Source organism: Oncorhynchus mykiss, chromosome 16 (assembly GCF_057628025.1).
Source record: "Oncorhynchus mykiss isolate SJ-2025 chromosome 16, ASM5762802v1, whole genome shotgun sequence".
Lineage (NCBI taxonomy): Eukaryota > Metazoa > Chordata > Actinopteri > Salmoniformes > Salmonidae > Oncorhynchus > Oncorhynchus mykiss.
In genome coordinates, this window is record NC_143037.1 from 5,405,349 (window position 1) to 5,422,500 (window position 17,152).

The window sequence follows — 17,152 nt, forward strand, 5'->3', positions numbered from 1 at the left end:
TGAAAATATGTGGTTTTCGGGCGATGGCTTTATGGGATAGCTAGACACTTCTAAACAATTACACCATAAGTGACTACAATTTTAATATAGTAGTAATGTTAAATAATACACATTGGCTGTTGATATGGTGGGATAATAAAGTTGTTTATTTATTATTATTATTAGGTGGAGGTGGCTAGCTATAGTATCTTCCACCAAGCCTAGTTTTTAGCTAGCTAGCTAGCAGCTCTGTAAGCTAGAATTCATGGTTTATAGCTAGCTAGCTAGCAGCTCTGTAAGCTAGAATTAATTGTTTTTAGCTAGCTAGCTAGCAGCTCTGTAAGCTAGAATTAATGGTTTATCGCTAGCTAGCTAACAGCTCTGTAAGCTAGAATTAATGATTTATCGCTAGCTAGCTAGCAGTTCTGTAAACTAGAATTCATGTTTTATCGCTAGCTAGCAGCTCTGTAAGCTAGCTTGACTTGCTAGAAAGTTAGAGAAACTAGTTGAGGAAAAAGTAACTAAACTAAACATGTTTTATTATCACCTGAAACAATATGTTTATCCTGTCTTGAATGAAAAGGTCATATTTTTTTTGTAGTCCCAAAATAAATGCGATCTCTGACGAGAGACTACGCTGTCCTCCATCTTGTCTTGCATTGTGAAACCCTCCCCATGCTATCTGTCCAGTAGTGTGGAGATGAAGCACAGTGTACTGAACTACATCACCATGGGTACGGGGCATAATGGACTACATCGCCATGGGTACGGGGCATAATGAACTACATCACCATGGGTACGGGGCATAATACAAAATTCTTCAGACCTCCAAATGGAGGTGTGACAACATGATTTTGGAGATATGACTACGCGAGACTAGTTGAAGTACTACTTAATATAGACTCATCAAGGTTGCTGTTCTCCTTCTCTCTCAGTCTGGATGAGGATGAGAGGAAAATGCACAGATTAAATTCATTCAAACCCTGTCCTGTAGCCTCTACATCCCCAATGTCTGTCTGGACTTGAGAGGCTGCTAGGACACATTCAAAAGTCACACGTGACCACAGTGCTCACATGTAAACACACGAGTGCATGCAAAAAAAAATATTTGGGCATTACGTTTGATTGATTTGGAGAATTGTAATACGTCTCAGAAAATGCTATTGTCATTATTAATCTATAATTATATACACTGAGGGTACAAAACAGAGTTGCATTTCTTGACTCAAATTGGTGTGCCCGAGTGGCGCAGTGGTCTAAGGCACTGTATCTCAGTGCAAGAGGTGTCACTACAGGTTCGAATCCAGGCTGTGTCACATCCGGCCGTGATTGGGAGTCCCATAGGGTGGCGCACAATTGAGCCAGCATCGTTAGCTTACTTTCCTAGTTAAATAAAGGATAAACAAACGACTACCATACCCCATTCAAAGGCACTTAAATTTGAATGGCACACATACACAATCCATGTTTCAATTGTCTCAAGGCTTAAAACTCCTTCTCCTTCATCTACACTGATTGAAGTAGTTTTAACAGGTGACATCAATAAGGGATCGTAGCTTTCACCTGGTCTATCATGACACAAGGCGAGACCCAGATGCAGACACAGGAGGCAGATGGTCGGAGTCTAACAATGTTCATTAATCCAATAAGGAGTAGGCAAGACAATGGTCGTGGACAGGCAAAAGGCCAAAACCAGATCAGAGTCCAGGAGGTACAGAGTGGCAGATGGGTTCGTGGTCAAGGCAGTTAGAATGGTCAGTACAGAGTAAAGAAACAGGCAAGGGTCAAAACTGGGAGGACTAGAAAAAGGAGAATAGCAAAAAGCAGGAGAACAGGAAAACACGCTGGTTGACATGGAAAAACGTACAAGATGAAATGGCACAGAGAGACAGGAAACACAGGGAGAAATTCACTGGCACAGAGAGACAGGAAACACAGGGATAAATACACTGGTACAGAGAGACAGGAAACACAGGGATAAATACACTGGCACAGAGAGACAGGTAACACAGGGATAAATACACTGGTACAGAGAGACAGGTAACACAGGGATAAATACACTGGTACAGAGAGACAGGAAACACAGGGATAAATACACTGGTACAGAGAGACAGGAAACACAGGGATAAATACACTGGTACAGAGAGACAGGAAACACAGGGATAAATACACTGGCACAGAGAGACAGGAAACACAGGGATAAATACACTGGCACAGAGAGACAGGAAACACAGGGATAAATACACTGGCACAGAGAGACAGGAAACACAGGGATAAATACACTGGTACAGAGTGACAGGAAACACAGGGATAAATACACTGGGACAGAGAGACAGGAAACACAGGGATAAATACACTGGCACAGAGAGACAGGAAACACAGGGATAAATACACTGGTACAGAGAGACAGGAAACACAGGGATAAATACACTGGCACAGAGAGACAGGAAACACAGGGATAAATACACTGGCACAGAGAGACAGGAAACACAGGGATAAATACACTGGTACAGAGAGACAGGAAACACAGGGATAAATACACTGGCACAGAGAGACAGGAAACACAGGGATAAATACACTGGTACAGAGAGACAGGGAACAGGGATAAATACACTGGTACAGAGAGACAGGAAACACAGGGATAAATACACTGGCTCAGAGAGACAGGAAACACAGGGATACATACACTGGCACAGAGAGACAGGAAACACAGGGATAAATACACTGGCACAGAGAGACAGGAAACAAACACAGGGATTATTATAATTTTACCTTTATTTAACTAGGCAAGCTAAGAACAAATTCTTAATTTCAATGACTGCCTAGGAACAGTGGGTTAACTGCCTGTTCAGGGGCAGAACGACAGATTTTTACCTTGTCAGCTCGGAGATTTGAACTTGCAACCTTCCGGTTACTAGTCCTAGTCTAACCACTAGGCCGCCCTGATAAATACACTGGGGAAAATCAGTGACACCTGAGGGGGTGGAGATAATAACGAGGACAGGTGAAACAGATCAGGGCGTGACATGGTCAGTCTGTGTCACGGAAAGAGCAGGTGTTCTTAATGTTTTTTGTCCACTCAGTGTATATTAGCATATATATTATACTATTTTAATTATAAATTCATTTTCTGCGTTACATTTGATTGATTTGGAGAATTGTATGTCTCTGAAACATCTACTGTATAATTACTATAGCGTTTTCTGATAAATATTACAGGTCTCCAAATCAATGAAATATAATGTGTAAAGACACATTTAAAGGACATATTTACTGACGGCAGGTTTATTTATTTCACCTTTATTTAACCAGGTAGGCCGGTTAAATGTTCTGATTTACAACTGCCACCTGGCCAAGATAAAGCAAAGCAGTTCGACAAAAACAACAACACAGAGTTACACATCAAGAAACTCAATAACACAAAATAAAAGGAAAAAGGTTGCCAGTTGTACAGTTACCACCACTAGAGGGCGATATAAGCTTCTCTCTCTCTCTCTCTCTGTCTCTGTCTCTCTCTCTGTTTCTCTCTCTCTCTCTCTTTCTCTCCCCTCTCTCTCTCTCTCTCTCTCTCTTTCTCTTTCTCTCTCTTTCTCTTTCTCTCTCTCTCTGTCTCTCTCTCTCTCTTTCTCTCTCTCTTTCTCTTTCTCTCTCTTTCTCTTTCTCTCTCTCTCTGTCTCTCTCTGTCTCTCTCTCTCTCTCTCTCTGTTTCTCTCTCTGTTTCTCTCTCTGTTTCTCTCTCTCTCTCTGTCTCTCTCTCTCTCTCTCTCTCTCTCTCTCTCTCTCAGAAACGAGCGAGAGGACGATAACATCTGCTCAATATGTGTATGTGGCCAATAAAATGTGAAAAGAGGGGCAGATGGAGAGCGATGGGGTCTTGAGAGAGAGAGAAGAGGAGAGAGATGGGGAGGGAGAAGGGAAGGATAGTCAGTTCAGTCTAATTTCTTGAGGTGTTGAGACAGCTATTTAGCCTCCTGATAGTGACACACACACACACACACACACACACACACACACACACACACACACACACACACACACACACACACACACACACACACACACACACACACACACACACTGCCACTAATCCAATGACACGCTAATCACACAGCTGCCATGAGACGACCACCCTCCAAACAGCCAGACCCCTCCTTCTTAATCTCTCCCCCCTTGTCTCTATTTCTCCCTCTCTCTCTCTCTATCTCCCCTTTTTCTCTGACAAATCTATCCACCAAGCTTGAGATTGTTTCAAAATTAGATTGTGTTGATATCATACAAGGTTAATATAATAATAATATAAGAACTCAACTTTGCTTCCTGAAAATGTCTTATTGATTCTCTACTTTCTTTTATCTCCATCCATTTTGTTGAAGGGATGACAGAGGGATCGAGGGGGGTTGTGTTGAGAGGATTAGAGGACGACAGGTGACCCAGGTTTAGCCCAGTTTCCCCCTCTCCCTCCTCTCCTCTCCCCAGGAAAGATGGCGATCTCCCCAAATATATCTCTCCAGAGCTAGACTACGCGTCTGTTAGAACAGGTCTTGGAACGGGCGGTTGGGTTCGGGGATAAACAGACCCTTTATGTAGACTACTCCTTATGTAGACTACTCCTTATGTAGACTACTCCTTATGTAGACTACTCCTTATGTAGACTACTCTTTATGTAGACTACTCCTCATGTAGACTACTCCTTATGTAGACTACTCCTTATGTAGACTACTCTTTATGTAGACTACTCCTTATGTAGACTACTCTTTATGTAGACTACTCCTTATGTAGACTACTCCTTATGTAGATTACTCCTCATGTAGACTACTCCTCATGTAGACTACTCCTTATGTAGACTACTCTTTATGTAGACTACTCCTTATGTAGACTACTCTTTATGTAGACTACTCCTCATGTAGACTACTCCTTATGTAGACTACTCTTTATGTAGACTACTCCTCATGTAGACTACTCCTCATGTAGACAACTCATTATGTAGACTACTCCTTATGTAGACTACTCCTCATGTAGACTACTCCTCATGTAGACTACTCCTCATGTAGACTACTCATTATGTAGACTACTCCTTATGTAGACTACTCTTTATGTAGACTACTCCTCATGTAGACTACTCCTTATGTAGACTACTCTTTATGTAGACTACTCCTCATGTAGACTACTCCTCATGTAGACTACTCCTTATGTAGACTACTCCTTATGTAGACTACTCCTTATGTAGACTACTCTTTATGTAGACTACTCCTCATGTAGACTACTCTTTATGTAGACTACTCCTTATGTAGACTACTCCTCATGTAGACTACTCCTTATGTAGACTACTCCTTATGTAGACTACTCCTTATGTAGACTACTCCTTATGTAGACTACACATTATGTAGACTACTTCTTATGTAGACTACTCTTTATGTAGACTACTCCTTATGTAGACTACTCCTCATGTAGATTACTCCTTATGTAGACTACTCCTCATGTAGACTACTCCTCATGTAGACTACTCTTTATGTAGACTACTCCTTATGTAGACTACTCCTCATGTAGACTACTCCTTATGTAGACTACTCCTTATGTAGACTACTCCTTATGTAGACTACTCTTAATGTAGACTACTTCTTATGTAGATTACTCCTTATGTAGACTACTCCTCATGTAGACTACTCCTCATGTAGACTACTCTTTATGTAGACTACTCTTTATGTAGACTACTTCTTATGTAGACTACTCTTTATGTAGACTACTTCTTATGTAGATTACTCCTCAAGTAGACTACTCCTTATGTAGATTACTCCTTATGTAGACTACTCCTCATGTAGACTACTCCTCATGTAGACTACTCTTTATGTAGACTACTCCTTATGTAGACTACTCCTTATGTAGACTACTCTTTATGTAGACTACTTCTTATGTAGATTACTCCTTATGTAGACTACTCCTCATGTAGACTACTCCTCATGTAGACTACTCTTTATGTAGACTACTCCTCATGTAGACTACTCCTCATGTAGACTACTCCTTATGTAGACTACTCCTCATGTAGACTACTCCTTATGTAGACTACTCCTCATGTAGACTACTCCTCATGTAGACTACTCTTTATGTAGACTACTCCTCATGTAGACTACCCCTTATGTAGACTACTCCTTATGTAGACTACTCCTCATATAGACTACTCCTCATGTAGACTACTCCTCATGTAGACTACTCATTATGTAGACTACTCCTTATGTAGACTACTCTTTATGTAGACTACTCCTCATGTAGACTACTCCTTATGTAGACTACTCTTTATGTAGACTACTCCTCATGTAGACTACTCCTCATGTAGACTACTCCTTATGTAGACTACTCCTTATGTAGACTACTCCTTATGTAGACTACTCATTATGTAGACTACTCATTATGTAGACTACTCCTCATGTAGACTACTCTTTATGTAGACTACTCCTTATGTAGACTACTCCTCATGTAGACTACTCCTTATGTAGACTACTCCTTATGTAGACTACTCCTTATGTAGACTACTCCTTATGTAGACTACACATTATGTAGACTACTTCTTATGTAGACTACTCTTTATGTAGACTACTCCTTATGTAGACTACTCCTCATGTAGATTACTCCTTATGTAGACTACTCCTCATGTAGACTACTCCTCATGTAGACTACTCTTTATGTAGACTACTCCTTATGTAGACTACTCCTCATGTAGACTACTCCTTATGTAGACTACTCCTTATGTAGACTACTCCTTATGTAGACTACTCTTTATGTAGACTACTTCTTATGTAGATTACTCCTTATGTAGACTACTCCTCATGTAGACTACTCCTCATGTAGACTACTCTTTATGTAGACTACTCTTTATGTAGACTACTTCTTATGTAGACTACTCTTTATGTAGACTACTTCTTATGTAGATTACTCCTCATGTAGACTACTCCTTATGTAGATTACTCCTTATGTAGACTACTCCTCATGTAGACTACTCCTCATGTAGACTACTCTTTATGTAGACTACTCCTTATGTAGACTACTCCTTATGTAGACTACTCTTTATGTAGACTACTTCTTATGTAGATTACTCCTTATGTAGACTACTCCTCATGTAGACTACTCCTCATGTAGACTACTCTTTATGTAGACTACTCCTTATGTAGACTACTCCTCATGTAGACTACTCCTTATGTAGACTACTCCTCATGTAGACTACTCCTTATGTAGACTACTCCTCATGTAGACTACTCCTCATGTAGACTACTCTTTATGTAGACTACTCCTCATGTAGACTACTCCTTATGTAGACTACTCCTTATGTAGACTACTCCTCATATAGACTACTCCTCATGTAGACTACTCCTCATGTAGACTACTCCTTATGTAGACTACTCCTCATGTAGACTACTCCTCATGTAGACTACTCCTCATGTAGACTACTCCTGCTAGCTTCACACTGAGCCAGATAATCAATCCTGTAGACAGCATCTCCCTCTCTTTGTCTCTCTCTCTCTCTCTCTCTCTCTCTCTCTCTCTCTCTCTCTCTCTCTCTCTCTCTGTCTCTGTCTCTCTCTCTCTCTCTCTCTCCCTCAGCGACTCCGTGTGCTAGTTGCCAAAAGCGCTGCCAAGCTAGCCAAAGCAACAACACGGTCAACAATGTTTGAAATGTTTTATACAACAGTAATAGACATGTTGATATGAATGTAGTAGTCTGGGTGTGTGTGTGTGTGTGTGTGTGTGTGTGTTTGTTTTGGCCAAGCTAGTGTGGACTCTTAATCACAATGAAACATATGGTGTAAGGCGGAGCAGCTCTCAGTCACCATGGCGACGATGCGTATGTTTACCGTCGTTACAGAACGTGAAAATGTCCTCTTCAAAGACATGGTAGACTGAGCTGCTAAAGGTTGTTAATTACCTCAGTAAAATGACTCGTAATAACCATTGAGCTAGACTTATATTAGCTAGCTTCACACATACACTACTGTTTGGTTACAGGGTCTGTGAAAATATATGTTTCATGACTAGGTCTTTAAGGGGGTTTCAATGGAATGTGTTTTTAACCCTTAACCCTCCTTCAGATATAGGTTAAGAAAGGGGGGGGTGGGGGTAAACAAGTGGTAGTTTTTTCCGAAATGAGTTTTTTCAGCTCCTGGTCATAAATTCATGGTCATACCGGTCATAAATTCAGGATTTACATGATATAATAGACTGTAATAAGAAGGCTTGCTTGATTGAAGGGCCAGCTAGGTCAGAATGAAACCAAGTTGATATTTTTAAGAGAGAGAGAAAAGAAAAAAACAATTACTTTATTTTGCAAAAGCTTTAATAATAAACATGTCACGTTTTTTTACCCCCTTCAACATTTGAGCCAGTAACAGCTACGGATAAAGCACATCACTAGGCTGTATCAACGCCACATGGACTGTGGTTGCGAAGACATTGCATGCGTGTTCCCACATCAGGAAATAAAAAAGTGGAAGAAAATATATAAACATTTTAGCAGATGTTTTTAAAAAAAATCCAAAGCGGTTTACAGTCATGAGGGCACATACAGTGGGGCAAAAAAACGTATTTAGTCAGCCACCAATTGTGCAAGTTCTCTTAAAAAGATGAGAGAGGCCTGTAATTTTCATCATAGGTACACTTCAACTATGACAGACAAAATGAGAATTTTTTTTATCCAGAAAATCACATTTTTAATTAATTTATTTGCAAATTATGGTGGAAAATAAGTATTGTGGAATGTGACTCTAACTGAAGCTGGCTAGCTTTAGAAAACCCTGACTAGATCTAGCTTGCTTCGTAGTATACCCCTCTGGTGTGAAACATAAATCCCTGGTTGTAGTGGCCACTGATTGATCTGCCGGTTAGCGTTTTTAGTCATGAATGTTGTCCTGGAGGCAGCTCTGCAGAGTGGTCACGAGCTGGCACGAGCACAAAACATAAACCCTAAGGTTAACCCTAACCTTAACCACACCGCTAAACCTAACGCCTAACTCTAATCTTATTTAAGACCATTAAAAGCACATTTTAGTTTTAAGAAATTGTTATAATATAGCCAATTTTGACTTTGCAGCTGGCCTGTCTAAGAGCAAATTGTTCAGTTCTGCCTCCGGGACAAGACTTGTGACAATAAGCGTCAACGTGTGATTGAGCGTCAGGTTCTATAGATGATCCCTCCGGGAGAGTCGGGGATCCCAAGAAGATTAGACCGTCACTGTACACCATCCAGTAGAAAAACTGTGCACTTATTGTCTTTGCTCCTGTCAGAGATGTGTCCCGTTCCTGACCTCTCCTCAAGTCCATCTCTGCAGTGACCTGCCCCAGGGACACTAAGGTTATTGACCGCGGTGAAGGGAAGGTTTTACGCCGCCATTGTCTGTAATGACAGCAGGGTGAACTTACAGGGGGTCATACTATCCTCCCCCCACCCATCTTCTCCTCCCTGCTGTTGTCTGATTCATGTTCTCCTGTGTGTGTGTGTGTGTGTGTGTGTAGACAAAGGGGTACACACACACGGTGGTGTTTCTGTACCCTTGTCTGGCTAAGAGACAGAGACTGGTTGTTATGGACCTCCCTGGTTGCTATGGACCTCCCTGGTTGTTATGGATCTCCCTGGTTGTTATGGATCTCCCTGGTTGTTATGGACCTCTCTGGTTGTTATGGACCTCCCTGGTTGTTATGGACCTCCCTGGTTGTTATGGATCTCCCTGGTTGTTATGGATCTCCCTGGTTGTTATGGACCTCTCTGGTTGCTATGGACCTCTCTGGTTGTTATGGATCTCCCTGGTTGTTATGGACCTCCCTGGTTGTTATGGACCTCCCTGGTTGTTATGGATCTCTCTGGTTGTTATGGACCTCCCTGGTTGTTATGGACCTCTCTGGTTGTTATGGACCTCCCTGGTTGTTATGGATCTCTCTGGTTGTTATGGATCAATATTCGTGTTTATTTTTATCTCCCTCCATGTTCACAGTGGGGGTGACTGACTCTCCCTGTGTCTCCCCCTAATCTTCCATGTTCACAGTGGGGGTGACTGTCTCCTCCTGTGTCCCCCAGTTCTCCCATAATCCTCCAGGTTATCCGCTATTCTGTGTGTGCGCGTGGGTGTGTGTGTGTGTGTGCTTGCGTGTGTGTGTGTGTGTCTCTGTGTGTGTCTCTGTGTGTGTGTGTTAGGGTTACCAGTACTGAGTCAATGTGCAGGGGTACGAGGTAGTTGAGGTAATATGTACTGTATGTAGGGGGTAAAGTGACTAGGTAATCAGGATAGATAATAAACAGAGTAGCAGCAGCATATGTGAAAGAGTGTTAATGTGTGAGTGAGTGAGTGAGTGTGTGTGGTGTCAATACGCATGTGTGTGTTTGTTTTGTACGTGTGAGTGTTTGTAGTGTGTGTCAGTGTAGGTGTGTGGGTAGCGTCTAGTGAGTGTGTGGGTAGAGTCTAGTGAGTGTGTGGGTAGAGTCTAGTGAGTGTGTGGGTAGAGTCTAGTGAGTGTGTGGGTAGAGTCTAGTGAGGAGTGTGGGTAGAGTCTAGTAAGTGTGTGGGTAGAGTCTAGTGAGGAGTGTGGGTAGAGTCTAGTGAGTGTGTGGGTAGAGTCTAGTGAGTGTGTGGGTAGAGTCTAGTGAGTGTGTGGGTAGAGTCTAGTGAGTGTGTGGGTAGCGTCTAGTGAGTGTGTGGGTAGAGTCTAGTGAGTGTGTGGGTAGAGTCTAGTGAATGTGTGGGTAGAGTCTAGTGAGTGTGTGGGTAGAGTCCAGTGAGTGTGTGGGTAGAGTCTAGTGAGTGTGTGGGTAGAGTCTAGTGAGTGTGTGGGTAGAGTCTAGTGAGTGTGTGGGTAGAGTCTAGTGAGTGTGTGGGTAGAGTCTAGTGAGGAGTGTGTGGGTAGAGTCTAGTGAGGAGTGTGTGGGTAGAGTCTAGTGAGTGTGTGGGTAGAGTCTAGTGAGTGTGTGGGTAGAGTCTAGTGAGTGTGTGGGTAGAGTCTAGTGAGTGTGTGGGTAGAGTCCAGTGAGTGTGTGGGTAGAGTCCAGTGAGTGTGTGGGTAGAGTCTAGTGAGTGTGTGGGTAGAGTCTAGTGAGTGTGTGGGTAGAGTCTAGTGAGTGTGTGGGTAGAGTCTAGTGAGTGTGTGGGTAGAGTCCAGTGAGTGTGTGGGTAGAGTCTAGTGAGTGTGTGGGTAGAGTCTAGTGAGTGTGTGGGTAGAGTCCAGTGAGTGTGTGGGTAGAGTCTAGTGAGTGTGTGGGTAGAGTCCAGTGAGTGTGTGGGTAGAGTCTAGTGAGTGTGTGGGTAGAGTCTAGTGAGTGTGTGGGTAGAGTCTAGTGAGTGTGTGGGTAGAGTCTAGTGAGTGTGTGGGTAGAGTCCAGTGAGTGTGTGGGTAGAGTCCAGTGAGTGTGTGGGTAGAGTCCAGTGAGTGTGTGGGTAGAGTCTAGTGAGTGTGTGGGTAGAGTCTAGTGAGTGTGTGGGTAGAGTCCAGTGAGTGTGTGGGTAGAGTCTAGTGAGTGTGTGGGTAGAGTCTAGTAAGTGTGTGGGTAGAGTCTAGTGAGTGTGTGGGTAGAGTCTAGTGAGTGTGTGGGTAGAGTCTAGTGAGTGTGTGGGTAGAGTCTAGTGAGTGTGTGGGTAGAGTCCAGTGAGTGTGTGGGTAGAGTCTAGTGAGTGTGTGGGTAGAGTCCAGTGAGTGTGTGGGTAGAGTCTAGTGAGTGTGTGGGTAGAGTCTAGTGAGTGTGTGGGTAGAGTCTAGTGAGTGTGTGGGTAGAGTCTAGTGAGTGTGTGGGTAGAGTCTAGTGAGTGTGTGGGTAGAGTCTAGTGAGTGTGTGGGTAGAGTCTAGTGAGGAGTGTGGGTAGAGTCTAGTGAGTGTGTGGGTAGAGTCTAGTGAGTGTGTGGGTAGAGTCTAGTGAGTGTGTGGGTAGAGTCTAGTGAGTGTGTGGGTAGAGTCTAGTGAGGAGTGTGGGTAGAGTCTAGTGAGTGTGTGGGTAGAGTCTAGTGAGTGTGTGGGTAGAGTCTAGTGAGTGTGTGGGTAGAGTCCAGTGAGTGTGTGGGTAGAGTCCAGTGAGTGTGTGGGTAGAGTCTAGTGAGTGTGTGGGTAGAGTCTAGTGAGTGTGTGGGTAGAGTCTAGTGAGTGTGTGGGTAGAGTCTAGTGAGTGTGTGGGTAGAGTCTAGTGAGTGTGTGGGTAGAGTCTAGTGAGTGTGTGTGGGTAGAGTCTAGTGAGTGTGTGGGTAGAGTCTAGTGAGGAGTGTGTGGGTAGAGTCTAGTGAGTGTGTGGGTAGAGTCTAGTGAGTGTGTGGGTAGAGTCTAGTGAGGAGTGTGTGGGTAGAGTCTAGTGAGTGTGTGGGTAGAGTCTAGTGAGGAGTGTGTGGGTAGAGTCTAGTGAATACAAAATGCAACAATGCATTCACTAAAGGGGAGGGGTCAATGTAAATAGTTGGGTTCGCCCCTGACGTCGGTCCTTACAGAATGCAGAAGCCATCTTTTTTTTTTTACTAGGCAAGTCAGTTAAGAACAAATTCTTATTTTCAATGACGGCCTAGGAACAGTGGGTTAACTGCCTTGGTCAGGAGTAGAACGACAGATTTGTTTGTACCTTGTCAGCTCGGGGATTTGAACTTGCAACCTTCCGGTTACTAGTCCAACGCTCTAACCACTAGGCTACCTGCCGAAGCATAGGGTAGTGCTCACGTGCCGGTTAGTGGTGACGTCGGGTCCGGGGGCCCGACACTGATAGATCCGGGGGTGGTTAAGCTCGTTGGTCTTTCACGCACTAGCTGGCTCTAGAGGTTTCTTTCCCCAGGAGACGCCCATCCCACGTCAGGCCTTCAGCTTGATCGTAAGGTTTTACACCTCCGCTGGATCATATAGGTCCAGCGCCCGTGCCTGGGCCGACCCATCAGGCTCGCCCAGGTGGGACGCCGGGTGGCACCCCTAGAGCGCGGGGTACTGTCACGCCTGCTCCCGCTCTTCCCCCATGGTGCTCGAGGGCGCCAGGCTCCCCAGTATTGCGCACCCCCTGCCATCATCATTACGCACACCTGCCTTCCTTCACCACGTGCATCAGCGATTATCGGACTCACCTCGACTCAATCACCTCTGTCATTACCTTCCCTATGTCTGTCTGCTTCCACGCTTTGTTCCCTGCTTCTGCATTGATTATCGTCTGTCTTTGTTAACCCGTTTCTTGTTCTGTTACTGATTAAACGTTTGACTCCCTGTATCTGCTTCTCATCGCGTCGGTCCTTACCATGTGACTTGGGTGGCTGGAGCCTTTGACAATTTTTAGGGCCTTCCTCCTGACACCGCCTGGTATAGAGATCCTAGATGGCAGGGAGTTTGGCCCCAGTGATGTACTGGGCCGTAAGCATTGCTCTCTGCAGCGCCTTGTGGTCGGATGCCGAGTAGTTGCCATACCAGGCGGTGATGCAACCGGCCAGGATGCTCTCGATGGTGCAGCTGTAGAACTTTTTTTGAGGATCTTGAGGGCCAAATCTTTTCTTCCTCGTGAAGAAGAGTAATGTGTTTGGACCATGTGACAGGATCTTTTGAGATGTGGACACCAAAGGAACTTGAAGCCTCCATGTTGAGGGTCAGCATGACGGATGTGATGTTACCTACCCTCACCACCTGGGGGGCGGCACATCAGGAAGTCCAGGATCCAGTTTCAGGGGGAGGTGTTCAGTCCCAGGGTCCTTAGCTTAGTGATGAGCTTTGAGGGCACTATGGTGTTGAACGCTGAGCTTTAGTCAATGAATAGCATTCTCACGTAGGTGTTCGTTTTGTCCAGGTGGGAAAGGCCAGTGTGGAGTGTAATAGAGATTGCGTCATCTGTAAATCTTTTGGGGTGGTATGTGAATTGGAGTGGGTTCAGGGTGTCTGGGATGATGGTGTTGATGTGAGCCATGACCAGCCTTTCAAATACATTTCATGGATACAGATATGAGCGTTACGGGTCGGTAGTCATTTAGACAGGTTACCTTGGTGTTCTTGGGCACAGAGACTATAGGTGGTCTGCTTGAAACATGTAGGTATTACATTTGACTCGGGTCAGGGAGAGTTTGAAAACATCATTGCTAGCTGGTCAGCTTTGAATACACGTCCTGGTAATCCGTCTGACCCGGCGGCCTTGTGAATATTAACCTGTTTAAAGGTCTTACTCGCATCAGCTATGGACAGTGTGATCATACAGTCGTCCAGACCAACTGGTGCTCTCACGTATGGTTCAGTGTTGCTTGCCTTGAAGAGATCCTAGAAGGCATTTAACTTATCTGGTAGGCTCTCGGCTGGGTTTCCCTTTGCAAATCCATGATAGTTTAAATCTCCTGCCACATCTGACGAGCGTCAAAGCAGGTGGAGTAAGATTCAATCTTAGTCCTGTATTGACCCTTTGCCTGTTTGATGGTTCGTCAGAGGGAATAGCGGAATTTCTCAGAAATCAGGATTATTGTGATGTGTGTGTGTTTGTAGAGCCGAGCAGGCAAGAATCACTGTGTGTGTGTGTGTGTGTGTGTGTGTGTTTGTGGAGCCGAGTAGACCAGAATCACTGTGTGTGTGTGTGTTTGTAGAGCAAAGCAGACTAGAGTCACTGTGTGTGTGTATATGTGTTTGTAGAGCAAAGCAGACTAGAGTCACTGTGTGTATGTGTTCTCTGCACCGCTTGGACAACGGCAAAGCTTCAAGCCGTCGATTCTCATTAAAAATCGGTGCAGAAAAAGGAGGGAGGGAGGGAGAGAGAGAGAAGGGAGGGTGCGTAAGAGAGAGAGAGAACAGAGAGAGAGAACAGAGAGAGAGAGAGAGAGAGAGAGAGAGAGAGAGAGAGAGAGAGAGAGAGAGAGAGAGAGAGAGAGAGAGAGAGAGAGAGAGAGAGAGAGAGAGAGAGAGAGAGAGAGAGAGAGAGAGAGAGAGAGAGAGAGAGAGAGAGAGAGAGAGAGAGAGAGAGAGAGAAGGAACATGCTTCATCACAGAAGCTTACTTTGACAGACTGTTTCCTCCATCCTCTAAAATAGCCTACGAAGAGAGAGATGTGTGTGTGTGTGTGTGTGTGCGCATGCGTGTCTCTCACACAGCCGCACACAGAGCTGCCAGCATCTTCAGTTCCAGCGTGTTCACATCCGGGTGGTTAGGGAAAGAAAAAGAGGGAGAGAGATGGAGAGAGAGGACCAATGAGGGAGATGGAGAGAGAGGACCAATGAGGGAGATGGAGAGAGAGGACCAATGAGGGAGATGGAGAGAGAGGACCAGGGAGGGAAAGAGAGAAAAAGAGACTGACAGAATATCTGCAGGTTAGTGTGAGATTCAGCAGCTAGAACGATCATTTAGGACTGGAGAAGAGAGGAAGGGAGGAAGGCTCATTTAGGACTGGAGAAGAGAGGAAGGGAGGAAGGCTCATTTAGGACTGGAGAAGAGAGGAAGGCTCATTTAGGACTGGAGAAGAGAGGAAGGGAGGAAGGCTCATTTAGGACTGGAGAAGAGAGGAAGGGAAGAAGGATAATTTACAACTGGAGAAGAGAAGAAGAGAAGAAGGGAAGAGGAGGGGATAAAGAAACAACAAAAGAGCAGAAGAGAGGGAAGGAGGCACAATATAAGAGGGATAGAGACAAGGAAGAAGAACTCTTGAGAGAAGGATAGGAGAGCAGGAGAGTAGAGTAGAGACTGTATAGGGAAACCAAAGGAAAGAGGAGAGGCAGAGAGGAGAGGCAGAGAGGAGAGGCAGAGAGGGGAGGCAGAGGGGAGAGGCAGAGAGGAGAGGCAGAGAGGAGAGGCAGAGAGGAGAGGCAGAGAGGAGAGGCAGAGAGGAGAGGCGGAGGGGAGAGGCGGAGAGGAGAGGCAAAGGGGAGAGGCGGAGTGGAGAGGCAGAGAACAGAGGTAGAAAGGAGAGGCAGTCGAGAGAATAGTAGAGAAATTGACAGGAGAGCATCAGTAGAGAGAGTCAGCTCAGAGGTAGAAGCAGAGGAGAGACAGGCATGGTCTGGGGGGCTCTGTCTCCTCTGCAATGGGCTCGGTGGGGCTGGGACACCCTGTACAGAGACACCAGCCCTGGGGATGGGGACAGCCCTACTAACCCTACTCTGGGGATGCTCCAGAGACTGTCCCGGGGGTCCCAACACCATGCCATGATCCTGGCCAGACAGAGGTGAGAGACCAAGAGAGTGAGAGAGACCACGAGAGAGTGACTGGTAAGAGAGAGGGAGCGAGGGAGAGATGGAGAGAGAGAGAGCATGAGAGAGAGCGAAAGAGAGACGAGAGAGAGAGAGAGCATGAGAGAGAGCAAAAGAGAGACGAGAGAGAGAGAGAGAGAGAGAGAGAGAGAGAGCACGAGAGAGAGAGCACGAGAGAGAGCGAAAGAGAGACGAGAGAGAGAGCATGAGAGAGAGCGAAAGAGAGACGAGAGAGAGAGAGAGACTGATGAGTGAGAGAGACGAGAGAGACTGGTGACAGAGAGAGAGAGATGAGAGAGAGAGAGATGAGAGAGACTGGTGACAGAGAGAGAGAGAGAGAGAGAGAGAGAGGGAGAGACTGGTGACAGAGAGACAGAGACGAGAGAGACTGGTGACAGAGAGAGAGAGAGACGAGAGAGACGAGAGAGACTGGTGACAGAGAGAGAGAGAGACGAGAGAGAGAGAGACTGGTGACAGAGAGAGAGAGAGAGAGAGAGAGAGAGAGACGAAAGAGAGCGAGACTGGTGACAGAGAGAGACTGGTGACAGAGAGAGAGAGACTGGTGACAGAGAGAGAGAGAGACGAGAGAGAGAGAGACTGGTGACAGAGAGAGAGAGAGAGAGAGAGAGAGAGAGAGAGAGAGACTGGTGACAGAGAGAGACTGGTGACAGAGAGAGAGAGAGACTGGTGAAAGTGGAATGAAAAAAGGATCTGTGAATCATTTTAGGTGCCTGGATTCATTTTAGTTTGACATGTTGTACAATGTATATTTTCAAGCAGTATAATATTTGTGGTGCTAACGTCTTTTAGGGGGGGGGGGGAGAGAGTGTGGCAGAATATTTAGATGTATGTGTGTGTTTTTGTATGCTGCATTCAAGATTAATATGTAAATGAAAATACGGCATAAGGTTTACAGGATCAGCCAAAGTAGTACAGCACCCATGCAGAATGTTGATGTTAAGTGCCTTGCTCAAGGGCACATCAACATATTTTTCACCTTGTCGGCTCTGGTATTTGAACCAGCCACCTTTTAATTACT

General features: G+C 45.0%; 1 protein-coding gene across 22 annotated transcripts in view; it reads left to right on the top strand.

Annotated features, from left to right (window-relative positions):
* The window catches only part of LOC110491279 (transforming acidic coiled-coil-containing protein 2), a 212,832-nt gene that overhangs the window by 152,993 nt on the left and 42,687 nt on the right, over window positions 1-17,152 (top strand). For 4 of the 22 annotated variants that reach the window (XM_036946018.2, XM_090201798.1, XM_090201794.1 and 1 more), the window contains exon 1: window positions 15,236-16,088. The exons of 17 other annotated variants lie outside the window; for them this stretch is intronic. In XM_036946018.2, coding sequence (XP_036801913.2) covers window positions 15,919-16,088 — 170 coding nt within the window. In that variant the 5' untranslated portion in view covers window positions 15,236-15,918. Of the gene's footprint in view, window positions 1-15,235; window positions 16,089-17,152 lie in introns of those variants that run through there. One more of the 22 variants, XM_090201800.1, reaches the window with a different exon arrangement.